A 13,513-nucleotide genomic window follows, 5' to 3' on the forward strand; every position below is an offset into this window, starting at 1 on the left:
AGAGGTGTAATTCCCCAAGCTCTTTATTTGAAGACAGATCTATGATTTTCCCAGCTACAAAAAGAAACATATATACCTAAATTTATTTATGACCAACATTTTCTGCAATGTGTAATCTATGTGTAAGTACAAATACACCAAATATATATCCAGAACACCACAATTTGTATATGTACAAATACTCTGCAGTGCATCACATACTACAACAGAATTTTTTTCCATACAAGAGCTACAATTTTACTATGGGTTGGGGGCGATGGGTCAAGAAGTACAACACTTCCAGAGCAACACAGAATATAGAGGAAATAAGAACATTGCTACCTCCTCTTCATTTCTTGATTACCACATCCATTCATGCACCAGGTCCCGAGTCTTGCCCCAAATCAGTGACTCTATAACCGCATTTTGGGGAGCATTTTTGAGTGGGAGACAGCGAATTTTGCTAATAATCACTTAAATGGAAGGCAGCTGGAGTTTAGCAGCAAGAAGCTCTAGCCAGCCTGTGGCCGCCACCACCATTGCCACCGCTACTCTACCAACCCCCACTGCCACCACCCCACAGGCTGTTTCCTAGCCATGTTTTCAGGCGCTTGGCATCTTTGCTCTAGAAACCAACAGCAGAGTCTCAAGCAGCACACGGAGAAGAGCGTTTCCAAATCCAGCATGCACATTTGCAGCTGTCTCCTCTTGTGCAAATGTTTCTTAAGCTGCAGGCCACCCGTGACTTAAAATTGTCTTTCCTGGCTCAGGTCAGTGAATGCCACCGCCACAGCCTCTTCCCTGGATAGAAAGCTAGGAGCTGTTTCACTTCTGGCCCCACCGGTGCCAACATTTCCTAGGTCCTTGAAGTGGCAGGCAAATAGCCCACCAATGCCTGAGGGGCTGATTCAGGCCTAAGAGAGATTCCATTTTTTTTTTTAAACCTGTGCAGTAAAAACCACTCTGGAAATTAAAATGTACCTCTTTAAAAATAAACGCATCTAAAAAATGCGAAGAGCCCGTCAATGTCTACCTTATGAGATGCTTCTCATTTCTTCAGGAGAAGTATTAGTTTACTTGAATTTTTCCTCTTCTCTACTACCCCGCTTCCCCCTCCTCTTCCCTCATAAAATGGCAGCTGCAGGAGCAGCCTCCAATGGAAAATGGATATCTTGTTAATAACAGATCGCAAACCCCAGCATCAGCACAGGCTCAGCGGAATAATCTGTGGTGTAACCCGGACTCTGGGTCTTCCCCCACTGGGCCCACAACTTGAGTCCTTGGCGAAGTTCAAAGCTTTCACAGTATCTTAGCAAGGTTATTTAGAGCAAGATGCAGCTAGGATCTTGAGCCTAGCCAGCCCTCTCTGGAATGAAAAAGAGACCCCTCCCCTGCATTTATTTATTTATTTTTACAAAGGAATGCTTGTAACCCACTCCTTTCTTTCTCTTTTTTCTTCCTCCCTCTCTCTCTCTTTTAAATCAAATAGAAGCTTTAGTGACACGTTGCCTTCCAGTAGCCCAGACGGTGGTTCCTGACTCAGGGAAAGGATTATGTGCGGCGCTCAAAGACACTACCTCTAAAAAAGATTCATTTCTTTATTAAGGAGCTAGCTATGTTCTGGAGCGGTTGTTTACACTCAGATTTTTCTGCATTTGCTCTCAGGGCTTGTTTCAATAGGTGAGGCCATCCTGGAGAACAGCAGAGGACGTACCAACCGACATCTGAGGCGCACACAAATTGGCTCAAAATGGGCGTGCAAACAGAGCGAAGGAAATACAAATAAATATGGCACCTATTCAAAAAATGGATCACAGCAGCGGCCACAGCATAGAGACCTAGCGATCTCAGGCGATACCAAGCGCAGTTCAAAACGAAAGCAAGTTGAGAAATGAGAGACATTCCAAAAGGCGACTTGCCAGAGTGAAAAGTTAATGAGTGAAAATGTTATAATTGGCTTTTCAAGTATTCATTCACTTTACATGATTAAATTGCCACAATTTGTATAGACTACAGAAAATTATTAAACATCAACTACGACATTTTCCTGAAACTTTTGTCATTGGCCCAACATCTTCCCCAAGCTTAAGGAAGCTGCAGAACTGGACGACACATTACACTCTCCAGCTAACATGTGCTTTATGAATATTTGGCCCAGAATTTTCCCAGAGATATTACATTTACAAAATACTCAAAGAAACCTTGTAGGAGTAAACAAAAGGCACCCAAACCATTCATTATAAAAGCAGAAAAAGAAAACATAAATAATACGCTTTAATCAAATAACATAAAGTAAATATTCTGCAGGCATAATTTTTTAAAAAAATTAATAGATCTCTTTTAATTTACTCACCATAAAGAAATGATTTTAAGTGTTCAAGTGCACTTGTTTGATTAATAAAGCATTTTATATTCAATTATTTAGTGCTAATCATTAGGAAGTTTATGTTGTTGAGGCAAATCACCAGCTCAGACATTAAAAACTACCATTATAAAAATATAGCAACAAGGTCAGTATCAAATTACCCTTACATAGGACAGCTCAAAGGCTGCTTCTATGTGATACTAGAAACTTTAAACACCCAAACCCCTCTCAAAGCGCAGAAACCTCAAGAGCAGTGACATGAAGGTAGCTTGAAATACAGGTAAAGTCCTTTCCAACAAAGAAAATAGATGGTGTCCAACAGCATGTGTTGATCATTAGTTTTAATAGTCTGTGGTAAAATTTTAAAGGTAGAAGTTAATTTGTCAGGCCTTCGGCTCTGTCTTCCTCCAGCTCTTGGGCTTCCTTTTTGGTTTCCCCATCCTTTGCCTCCTGTCGGGAAACTGGGAATTTGTCCTTGTTGTTCTCTTTTTTCCATTTCATTCTCCTGTTCTGGAACCAGATTTTTACCTGTCTCTCCGTGAGGGCTAGGGCGTGGGAAACCTCAATTCTTCTCTTCCTGGTCAGATAAGGGTTAAAAAGGAATTCCTTTTCCAGCTCTAGAGTTTGGAAACGACTGTAGGTTTGTCTTCCTCTTCGTCTACCAGGAGCTGCTGATTTAAAAAAAGAAAGAAAGAAAACAAGCGTTTTAGAAATGTAATGGTGCCTCTGCAGGTTGCTGGAGTTTTCTGGAACGTGTCTAAAGGATGAAATACAAACAAGTCTCTAGCTCTGATATATATAGGATACGCAGGCAAGAGAAATAGAGAGAAGGTCTTCACAATTACTGTCCCCATCATCTTTACGCGGTTCCTACTTTACGAAAAAAAAGAAGTATTACTTTTGAATAAGAGCTACGATAGCTACATAAGGAAAAAGGAGAGGGCAAGGAAAAGGTAGTTTTAAAGCTAGAACGTGAGATGAAAGCAGATTTCTCCCCCTCTCCCCGCACTGGAAAAAAAAAAAAAATGCATCCCAACCTTGTGGTCTCATCCAGGGAAACATTTGAGAAGGAGACGAGCTCTGATTTAAGTGGTCTGGGTCCTCGCCAATATTACCACTGGACGATTTACAGTCAGGATATTGTACCAGCTCGGCCTCTTGCTGGGTCGTAAAAATCGGCTGTCTCTGTAAGTTATCGTATCCGTAAAACTTCGCGGGCTCCCCGTGACAGGCAATCCCGCCGCAGGGGGGAGGCGGCGGCGGAGGCGGAGGATGCGGAGGAGGAGGGGGGGCGGCCTGGTAGGCTGCGGCCGGGCTGCCCCCGCCGGGGTGGAAGTAGTCCTGGCCGTGGCCCGGGCCGCCCCCACCACCGCAACCCGGCCCGGCGGGCGGCGGCGACGGATGCGGGTGCGCGTGCGCTTGCGGGGGCGCGTGCGGGAAGCCGGCGGCACTGTTGCCATAGAGCTGCAGGGCGGCGGCGGCGGCGTGGCGGCTGCCGACCTCGGGCGCGAAGTGACAGTCGTAGTAAGTGGGATTGATGGCCTCGCCCGCCGCGGCCGCCGCCGCCGCCGCCGCCGCGGCCGCCGCCTTGTACTTGGAGTACAGCGGGTTCACGAAGTAAGAGCTCATCGGGGCGGCGGCGGCGGTGGTCAGGGGCCGAGGTAGGGCGGCCCTGGGCGGGCAGTGTGCAGCAGGCAGGGAGCGCGCCTCAGCGCGGCCGCACTGCCGCGGGGGCCTCTGGGGCGGCTGCTCGTTCCGCCGGGGCCGCCGGGCTACGTTGCTGCTGCTACCCACCCGCCCGCGCGCGCGTCGCCTCTGAGGCCCGGCCGCCGCGGGCACTTGGCTACTGGACGCTCATGCCCGGCTCTCGAGCCCGCCGCCTCGGCCTCGCGCCGCCTCCCTCGCGGGTCGCGGGGCCTCACCCAGCCCCCGCGCTCACCGCCCGTCCGGCCTCTCCCGGCGCGCGCCGGCTCGGCCGCAATATAATCGCCGACGCCCCGGGTGACCTGCCCCGCTGCCTCCACTGTTTCCTCTCAGGCACCAGGCGGCCCTGAGCGCACCGGGACAAGAAAAAAAGTGCGCCCGGCCCACGGGGACACTCTTTGGCTTCGGTTTACAAACGCCCGCTCTGGAGGGAAGAGAAAAAAACACCCTCTACCCGCCACCACCTCTCACCTCGGCCCCCCCCGCGGCCCCCTCCCACCGCTCTCGCCGCCGCCGCCGAGGCTGCCGCCCCGGTGCGCCCCGGCGAGGCATTTTCGCACCACGCCACTGAGTGGAGAAGATGGGGGCGAGATAACCGCGCGGAGGGATCCGCGCGGAGGCGACACCGTTGCTCCCGACGGGACTCCTCACGCTGGCCGGGAGATGCCTCCGCCGGCCTTAAAGGGGGCCCATAAAGCCGCACTGCCAAGGGCTCGCCTTGCCCCCCGGGGCCCAGGGAATGTGGCTCGCGGCTGGCGTGGCGGGGGCGCGAGAGAACCTTACACTTGGTTGGGGGGAGGAAGGAAGGCCACTCCCAGGAGGCCAGGGCAGCAAATGACTCCCTCCCCTGGCCCCTAGAACAAACCCCCAGAGGTTGGCCGTGGCTTTTGCGCTTCTGGACACGCGGGCGCAGACCGGGGAACAAGGGCAAGTGGTGTAGACTGACCTGACCGCGTACATTTGGGTTGGGTCCGGAGTGGTTTGATTAAAGGCCACAAAGGTGATCCCAAAACCTGGCATTATCAAAGCGAATCTAAGGCCTTCTTTTCCAGGCGGGCAGGCCTGGTGGAAATGAGATGTACATTTACCCTTGACGCACTGCACGCCTGGCTGAGGCTCCCAGGTTAATTGATATTTAATGGAAATCATGCCTATGAATATAGTTTCCATCATTTCACCCTTGATAGACGTCAGCACCAGGCGCAAGGGGAACTGAGGAATGTGGGGGCGGCGGGGGCGGGCAGATTAGCATTGCTGAGGGAGTAAATAGAAAAGCGGACAGAAATGTTCCAAGGCGGGAAGGAGAACTCACGCTCGGGTGGGTGGTATTTCCTCCAGCAGGACGAGCGGCTCCCGGGTCTAAGCCCCGGCACGGAGCGGACCAGGGCAGGCGGTGGCCCCGGGCGAAGCGCGGGGGGCCGACCCCTGCGAGTCCCCACTTGGAGCCCCGGGGCCGGTGTTAGGATCGCTCCGGTTCCGGGCAGCTGCAGGCGGCGCCCACCGTCTGCTAATGATTCTAGTTCATCTGCCAAGCCTGTGAAGTGACTGCTGAGAGCGGGCGCTGCATTCAGCTTAAAAAGTTACTCATTTTTCCGAAAGAAAGGAAAGAGAAGGGTCATCCTAGCTTGAAGGATGAGGAAGAGAAATGTCCCGTGTCATGTGGGCAAGTCGAATGTAAACCGGCAAAATATTCCTGGTTTTACGTGCTCGCTCGCCGTTAACCGCCGTTTTCTCTTCCTCAACCCTCCTTTTTTCTCCCTGTCTACTCCCGTATTAATGTCCAATAAGTATAATAAGTCTATGTTGAGTGCGTTTTCCCTCACCGACTCGGCCTTTCTCGTGAGCTCTTCAAATGACCGGGGCCCCTTTTCCTTAGGGATAATCTATTGCTGTGAGGGCACCAGGCCCACACCAGCCTTAATCGACCTCGGAAACATGCCCCGAGCCCACGGAGGGCGCTCCCGCTAAAGCTAAACCACACTACGCCGGCCTTTCACGCCAAATGCAAATATCTAAAAACCCGAGACGGCCCCCAAAGGCGCAGCAGGCGAGTCATTTCCACCACCCCCTACTCCTTGTGGGTTGGTCCTGTCTGTGACTGAGATCCTGAGGTCAGTCCGTGTGGACTGAATCATATTTTGCAAATGGAGAAAATGAGATCGAGACGGAAAGGCATAACAAGATAATGTTTAATACTCTTTCAATTGTTTCTACAGAATGGCTGAAAATGGTCCAGGTAAACGGGTGGTTAATGAATTTCCAGATGATAAAGGCATGCTTTATTTTTTAAATGAGTGGGGAGTGGAGGGTGCGGGGTGTGGGGTGAGGGGAATGGGGTTTGTTGTTTTCTGCCGGATATACCCAGGTAAAACTTCCTTAAAATCCGAAGGCGAACAAACCTATTCTGATAGTTAACGATTTGTACTTCAGCCTTGCAAATACCCAATTAAAAGAGAATTATTCTCAATAAAGCCTTGGAACCAACTTTGTAATTGTGGCTTTTTAAATTTCCGTGTTTGATGTGTGCGCGTGTGCGTTATTTAAACTCTAGATCAATGAATGGGTTTTGGAACAGAATGGGAAAAAGAAGAGCGAGCCCAGATCTCAATACTACAAGGCACCTTCCAGAGCTGTGTTTTTCCTTGGGGGTGGGGGGGGGCAGGTCGCAGAAAAGAAACACAAATACTACGAAATTCATTTCTACACATTCTGGCCTAATTAAGAAAGCATTATAACAGAACATTTCCTCTTGGGACAAAACACTTAGCTCCCCCTCGCCCCCCACCCCAAGCATTCTGTTTATAATCTGAATGGGAAAAGAGCGCGATTAACTTTGTAAATAAAGATCTATGCTTTTTACATGCTTGTTTTGATAGACTGCATTAACTTAACCATAACATTTTATAGTTTCAGCTGTGCCATAGTCCAAATTTTCTAAAATCCTGACTAATCCAAAATTTTATACCTAACAAACACGCCTGGAGAATTTAATAGTGTACACTGCATCTTTTTGGTCAAATTTATCCTGATTAAGAATTAAAAATAAGATTGTAAATATTTTAAATCAAAACCTTCCTTGCCGCAGCGCCAGCTTTACGAGATCACAAAGTGGAGCAACAGCGCTCTCTAGTGGCAAAATGCCGCCTCCCTTTATCCGACTCAGACCAGTTCTAATCTTGTTCTTTATTTTGACTGGGGCTTGGATCGTTGACACTAATAATGCTCCATCCCTTTGATTGTCAACAAGTCAACTGCAGTAAGCAGGAGCTCCTGAACGCCAAAGATATCTGTACTCCCGAGAGCTTCCAATAGTGTCTTTTTCAAAAGCTTCCAGACCTTCTTTTGCCAGACACAGTAGGTCCCCATTCTGTAATCGCCCACAGTTACAGGATGGGCTGGGCTGAAGAAAAATTACAGCTTTCTAAATATCAACTACAGCAGGCTTTTTTGTCAGAGGAGCCAGGCACTTCGAAAACGAAGAAATGATAGTTCATTTTATTGGTATTTTCTTTTAAAGCTTGTTGCTCAGCAGAAAATCCTGAATATTTGCTATTTTAACTTTTTATTTTTAATCCTTCAGGCCCATTTCACTGGGCAATCTGGGGACAAGGGAAGGCAGAACTAGAAACCAAATTAAAAGCTTTTTGCTGGATCTCTGAGCGGCTGTCTGGAAAGGCCCTGTTTGGTTGTGTTTATTGGCATTTCTATACACAATAAATGAGATTTTAAATTTATATCACAAGTCACAGAGTGAGATAAACTGACTAAGCATTCCACTTGAATTTTTGTTAAAGCAAAGACTTTTTAATCAGCTGAGGTATTTCCTTCGAGGTTAATCGTTTTTCTCAATTTCAAAAATGTTTTCTTCCAATTCAGCTGTAACGATTACATTTTTTTATAAGCAAAGAGAATTTAGAATTTAGAACAATACTTTTGCTACAAAGTTTGGAATGGGAGGCCAGGTACTTTTATGAAAGGGCATTTAAATACATCTTTCCCTGCGACGATTCATTCGGCTGGGAGACCCTGGGTTCCAGTAAATGATTCAATATCACTAACTTCTCCCCAAATAACAGGCCAATTAAAAAAGAAAGAAAACGAGCTAGACTGTCACCATAGTGAAATATTATAAGGAGCCACCCACCATAGGCTGATTCTAATACTGGGCTCGTTTTAAAAATCAGAAATCTATCATCTCCTCTTTCCTACCCTCCCCCATTTTTATTTCCTAGGTGCTCACACCTCATCGGGAACTCTTAAGCCCATGCCTTCTTGGTCCAACACAGTCTTGTTTATATTTTATTGTCCAGATTTTAAGACCCAGTTTTGTCTGCATTTTTCCCTTCCTCCCACAAACACAACATCAAAATGAGATGGTTTCAAAGCGAAGCGCCGAGCCTGTCGTAAACTCATTACCTCCAGACGTCTCGCCGGCTCGATGGCTTTATGACACCTTGGCTCTTCCTGTTTTCAAAGAGCTCTAGGTATCGGGTTGGCCGCAGGGGCGGGGGTACGCTGCACCTTCTGCCGGATCTGGGCCTTGGCTTTCCCTCCCAGCCCCCCTCTGCTTTTCCTTCAAGTCCCCTGTTTCATCAGGATCCCCCCAAACTCTGCCATTGCCACCCCCCTTCTTCCACCTAGCCCAGGCCACCCGGCGCCACCCATTCTCCGGCCTGCAAAAGCTATGCTGGCCGAACCTTCACTTACAATGACCTTCATTTTAGCCCCTGAACGCAGACCTTAGAGGGCCAAGCTGGGGGCTAAACTCCTCGCACTGGAACTGAGGGGGGGAAGGGGCACTAAGATGGGGTGGGGGTAGCTGCCGAGGAGAGCCTTGACCATTTTCATCTGCTAAGGTCACTTTGGGGCTCTTGAGTGTGTGCAGGGCAGAAGCTCGGGCGCAGCCTAACGGGCTCAGTCCTTCAGGAGCCAGCCAGCCTTTGGAGGTGGGGGAGTTGCTCCAGAATGCAGTTGGCCTTTCCCTTGTTTAGAGAGGGGAGGAGATGGCTTGGTACCCTTGAGTAGGCGGAAATGGGGTGCGATGTTCCAACTCCCAGGAAAAGTGTGCCTGGCTTCTGGGGCCCTGGGGGGGGGGGGCTCCGCTGGGCACTGCTGTGAGGCTGACACTGGGCCGAGGGCCGGAGTTGGCTGAGAAGCTGGAAGCAGGCTGGGGGAAGGACAGAGCAGCCAAGGGCCCCTCTCTGCCCACACAAAGGATAGACTCAGAGGCACATCGGACTTTAGGTGGAAGGGCCCCAGATTTTTAGCAGTGTCTCCTTCCCAGGGATGGGAGAGAAGTCCTGTGGGGATGGTATTTTGCAAAGAGACAGAGAAAGCAGACACACAGTGTTCAGGGCCAGCGTCTGGGCTCCGTTTGATCAGGTCAGCATTTATTGGTAGGAAGCGGTAACATTTACAACTGGTCCTCAGGCAGGAACCCGGAGGGCCTACACCCGCGGCCGCCCACGCAAGCCGAGCCCTCCCCAGGAGCGATCGCCCCTCCAGTGCACTAAGAATAAACCCCCCACCCACCAGAGGCCCTGTGCTCCCCTCTCGGCCTCATTTCAGGTCTCAGTGAAGGGCCGATGGGCTCCCTGAGGAAAGGGGACTTTCGTAACTGGTGGGCAACCTGGGCGGGCCTCCCACCGTCGTCGCTCTGCCTTCATTCTCAGAAGTGGGGCGTCCTTGGCCCCTGCTTGAGCAGCGCTGGGGGCTAAACTACAGCACTTTTCAGAAACATAGAGGACATTTACACAGGGGAGGGCTCCTTAATCCAGCGTGCACTCACAAAATATAGCATTTCCTATGGAACCAACGGTTCAGGAAAGGGAGGGGGGAGGCAAAACCCAAAGCCACTTCGTTTCTCCAACACAAAAGCGAGCAAATACAGAGTCCCCCAAATACCTCACAGAGACCAACCACACAGTCACTTCTACCTAAAAGGGAGAGGGGGAGGAAATGTCCGAATCGCAGGAGAGTTTCTGGAAATCAGCACCCACAAACAAAACCCCCACTGCCTTTGCAGCGCACAGTGGTCCCGCCAGCGCCGCGTCGGGTCAGTCTCCTTTGGGGCATTTCTCCTTGCTCATCTTTTTCATTTTCATTCTACGATTCTGGAACCAGATTTTGACCTGTCTCTCTGTGAGGTTCAGAATCCTTGCCACCTCGTAGCGCCGGTCCCGGGTGAGGTACATGTTAAAGAGGAACTCCTTCTCCAGCTCAAGCGTCTGGTATTTGGTGTAGGGACAGCGCTTTTTCCGGGTGGAGCGAGCGTGGATCCAGTTTGCTGCAGGGTTATCTATGAAGAGGGGAGTTTGGAGAAAGGGATCGAGGGGCGGAGGGGAGGCAAGGAAAAACGACAGGGTGGGGGAGAGAGGTCGTTAAATTAATTTCACCGAGGATGGCCGCTTTTCACAACTTGGGGGGAATTATCATAAAAAGCCTTAATGCCCGCGCTCTGTTTACCGTACAAACCGCGCGCCTAGGGTAGGTGGTTATGGGAAGCTTTTTATGGATGCGTGTTGCTCGCCTAGGCTAGAGTAGGCGTCTAGACGTTTTTATAGGTTAGTAAAACTATCAGTTTTGCACATTCGAGCCTTACAGGTTTCAGCAATAAATCAGGGGGCAATTTCTTTTGCACTTACTTGGGTCAAGTTGCTGCTGCGGCGGCTGCGGATGCTGCTTCTCCTCCTCCTTCAGTGGGCAGCCTGGGCTCGGGTGGTCGCTGCAAGCCGAGGGCTCCGACGAGCCTCCTGCCCCGGACCCGGACCCGATCCCTGCCCCGGGCGCAGCCGCCGCTGCCGCCTTGTCCCGTAGGAACGAGTTGCAGGAGAACTCGGGGCCGCCGCTCCCCTGGGACTCCCGGGCCGCGGAGCACTCAGTCCTTTTGGAAGAGGAAGACGTGGAAGTGGAGGAGGAGGTGGAGGTGGTGGCGACAGGGGTCTGGGCCGCTCCGGTTTCAGGCTTAATCCCGTAGTGCCGCCCGTTGGATGGGCCGCTGGGGCCGGGGCTGGGACCAGGGCCCGGGCCACCTCCACCCCCGCCGCCGCCGCTACCTCCGCCGCCCGAGCCGCCCGGAAAACCGGGCAGCGGCTCCATCCAGGAGCGCATGTAGCGGCCGGGCTCGGAGGCGGCGGCGGCCAGGGGCGGCGGGGGCACGTACGGGTGGTAGAGGCCGCTCATCGCCGCCGCCGCCGGGGGCTGGGCGGGCACCGCGGACCACGAGGCGGAGAACACGGCCGATTTGGGGGCAAAACTACACGAGGCAAACTCGGCGGCAGCAGCAGCCGGGCTGTCGGCCACACCTGTGGGCCTGCCCTGCGCGCCGGGCCCCGGCGGTCCAAAGCGCGCGGCGAACACCTCGTCGCCCTCATGGCCTATGAGCGAGTCCACGTAGTAGTTGCTGAGGGTGCCACTGGAGGACATTTTGAGGCGCCGTGCGCTCCCACCCAAGGTTACACTGCCCGCCGCGGCGCCGCTCCCCGCCGGCGCCGGAGCGGCCGACTAGTTCGCAGGCTGCAGCTTCCACCATTGGTCGCGCGGCCCACGTGATCATATTTACCAATACCGGGAGTAAATCAGTCCGCTAAACTGGGGGCTGCTGTGATTTAAAAAAAAAAAAAAAAAAAATCATCATCAACATAAGCGCCGCAATTAGAGCCCATGGGCCGGGTCCGTGCGCCCAGCTCGGTCCGGCCTGGCTCGGACAGCCTGCGGTGGCTGGAACCACTACGCCCGACCGTGGCCGCAGGAGGCGCTGGGACTATTTGTTCGTCTCTTCTTGCCGTCCTCGGTCCTGCAGTTCAGACCCAGGCGCTGCCTCTCCAGCCCGTGGACTCAGCTCCCGGCCGCGGGTCCCGGGCGCACCGAGCACTGGGCCTGAGCCCCGGGAGGCCCAGGGCGCGCAGGGCGGCGTGCGGCCCGAGGCAGGCCGGCCTTCGGAGGCGGCCCCCTGGCGCCCGAGGGGAGTTTTTTCCCTGTGCCTTCTTTGCTACCCAAACGCACCCCTCCCTACACAGACCCACACACGCTCTCTCACAGCTTGTCGTGTTGTTTAAAACAGGTGGAAGACCTCTGTAATGATATTATGCCTTTCAATAAAAATTTTATGAGGTGTATTTGATTATAGATTAATGTGTCCCTAATAAAACGGACGGATGGAGCAGCTCGGAGGGCCTCCTCCCCCTAGCACACTCACACACGCCCGCGCAGCCACACACTCCCCCGACGTGAGGCTAAGCACACGCCACTGCCCGAGGGGTGAGCTGGGGCAGCCCGGCCCGCCGACTGGGTGCTTCGGCTGCCTCCGCTGGGGCTTCTGTGTGCCCTCGGAAGTGCTGGCAGACTGCAGCGTAGGCACCGCGGGGACGGTGGCGGCCAGGATGCCTTGTCTTTCTCCGGGGCTGCTGGAGAGGCCCTGGAAGAGAACACGCCATAGGGCAGAACCCAAATGCTAGCGCAGGCCCGCTCCCGCCCACCACCCGCAACCTGCCTCAGAGAGGCCAGCGGGAACCGCATCTCCCCGGGGCCAGGCCGCTTCTTGTGGCGCCACTGTCTTCCGAATTCTTTCTTCTTCTTCTTTTTTTTTTTTTTTTTTTTTTCTCCAGAAGTAAGGCTGGGCAGCCTTGAATCTGAGGGAAATGCCCATTGTCACTCCCAAATCCATGGTACAAAGCCTCGGAAGCTCGGCTGGGAGCCGAGACAAAAGCAGCCTGAGAGCGGGCGGCAGAGGATATATTCCTCACTCTACAAGTTGCCCAGAGCACCCTTGGAGGGATCCCAGCCCACCTCGAACCCCGGAAAGGAAGGGGGTAAATGGCTACTTATGGCCTGATTGATTGCCTTTGCCAATGGCTTTCTGATTTTGTTCCAGAGGCGATGCCTTTGCCTGTAGCACGGGTTTTCCTCTGAGACATGGCCCCCTGTCAACAACTAATGGCGCTCCCCACATCGCAGGGAGGAAACGGATAAGTTAAAATTGCCCTCCTTCTCCTGCCCAACCAATGGAGGTCTGGGCAAATCTACTCTTGTGTTTCCAACCTGGCATTGATTCCCAGCCTTCTCTCTCCCACCCCTAAGAAATGGCTCTCCTAAAGGGTTCTGTCTTGGAACTGGGGAAGGTTCTTGGTTTTCAGGAGGAAGTTTAAAACTCTGAATAAATACTGAATTTCCTAAAGACTCCCTTGATGGGAACTGTAAGGCTCAGAGCCCCTGAATAAATAGTTTCATGGGGAGAAAAAGTGAAAAGGACGTGTTTGGTGAAGCTTCTTGAAGTCGGAGGAGACCTTTTGAAACCACAACACAACATGAGGAAACGAATTCTCTGTCGGCTCTTCCCTCTAAGGCCTCTTCTCCTTTCTCCAACAAAGAACTAGATAAGCCTGGACTCTTTCGGTGAAGGCTGGCTGGAGTTTTCTAAGCTGGGTCAGCAGCTGGACGTTGGACTTCATGTGAAGTCATGTTCAT

General features: G+C 52.1%; 2 protein-coding genes across 3 annotated transcripts; both read right to left on the reverse strand.

The window, feature by feature from the left end:
• Positions 1-4,641, reverse strand: HOXD8 (homeobox D8). 2 transcript variants are annotated; one of them, XM_045066701.1, is made up of 2 exons: positions 3,382-4,641; positions 1-3,012 (listed from the first exon to the last, which is right to left on the reverse strand). In XM_045066701.1, exons 1-2 carry the CDS (start codon positions 3,971-3,973, stop codon positions 2,720-2,722), a joined length of 885 nt encoding a protein of 294 aa, XP_044922636.1. In that variant the 5' UTR covers positions 3,974-4,641; the 3' UTR covers positions 1-2,719. The 2 variants fall into 2 exon arrangements, with proteins under 2 accessions (XP_044922636.1, XP_044922635.1); XM_045066700.1 differs by having other exon boundaries at positions 1-3,015; positions 3,382-4,638.
• A 4,756-nt stretch (positions 4,642-9,397) lies between these two features.
• HOXD9 (homeobox D9) lies at positions 9,398-12,600 on the reverse strand. Its single transcript, XM_004774398.3, has 2 exons — positions 10,693-12,600; positions 9,398-10,346 (listed from the first exon to the last, which is right to left on the reverse strand). Exons 1-2 carry the CDS (start codon positions 11,471-11,473, stop codon positions 10,105-10,107), a joined length of 1,023 nt encoding a protein of 340 aa, XP_004774455.1. The 5' UTR covers positions 11,474-12,600; the 3' UTR covers positions 9,398-10,104.
• Between the last annotated feature and the right edge of the window lie 913 nt (positions 12,601-13,513).

This window comes from Mustela putorius, unplaced genomic scaffold (assembly GCF_011764305.1).
Source record: "Mustela putorius furo isolate JIRA1106 unplaced genomic scaffold, ASM1176430v1.1 tig00003869_pilon_pilon_pilon, whole genome shotgun sequence".
NCBI lineage: Eukaryota > Metazoa > Chordata > Mammalia > Carnivora > Mustelidae > Mustela > Mustela putorius.

What these genes read in the sequence shown, in the direction of transcription:
- HOXD8 (XM_045066700.1), bottom strand. Translation starts at nt 3,973, where the DNA reads ATGAGCTCTTACTTCGTGAACCCGCTGTACTCCAAGTACAAGGCGGCG. An exon ending in TCCCTGGATGAGACCACAAG is followed by an intron (nt 3,016 to 3,381) that starts GTTGGGATGCAT and finishes TTTTTAAATCAG; the next exon opens with CAGCTCCTGGTAGACGAAGA.
- HOXD9 (XM_004774398.3), bottom strand. Translation starts at nt 11,473, where the DNA reads ATGTCCTCCAGTGGCACCCTCAGCAACTACTACGTGGACTCGCTCATA. An exon ending in GCAGCAGCAACTTGACCCAA is followed by an intron (nt 10,347 to 10,692) that starts GTAAGTGCAAAA and finishes CCCTCTTCATAG; the next exon opens with ATAACCCTGCAGCAAACTGG.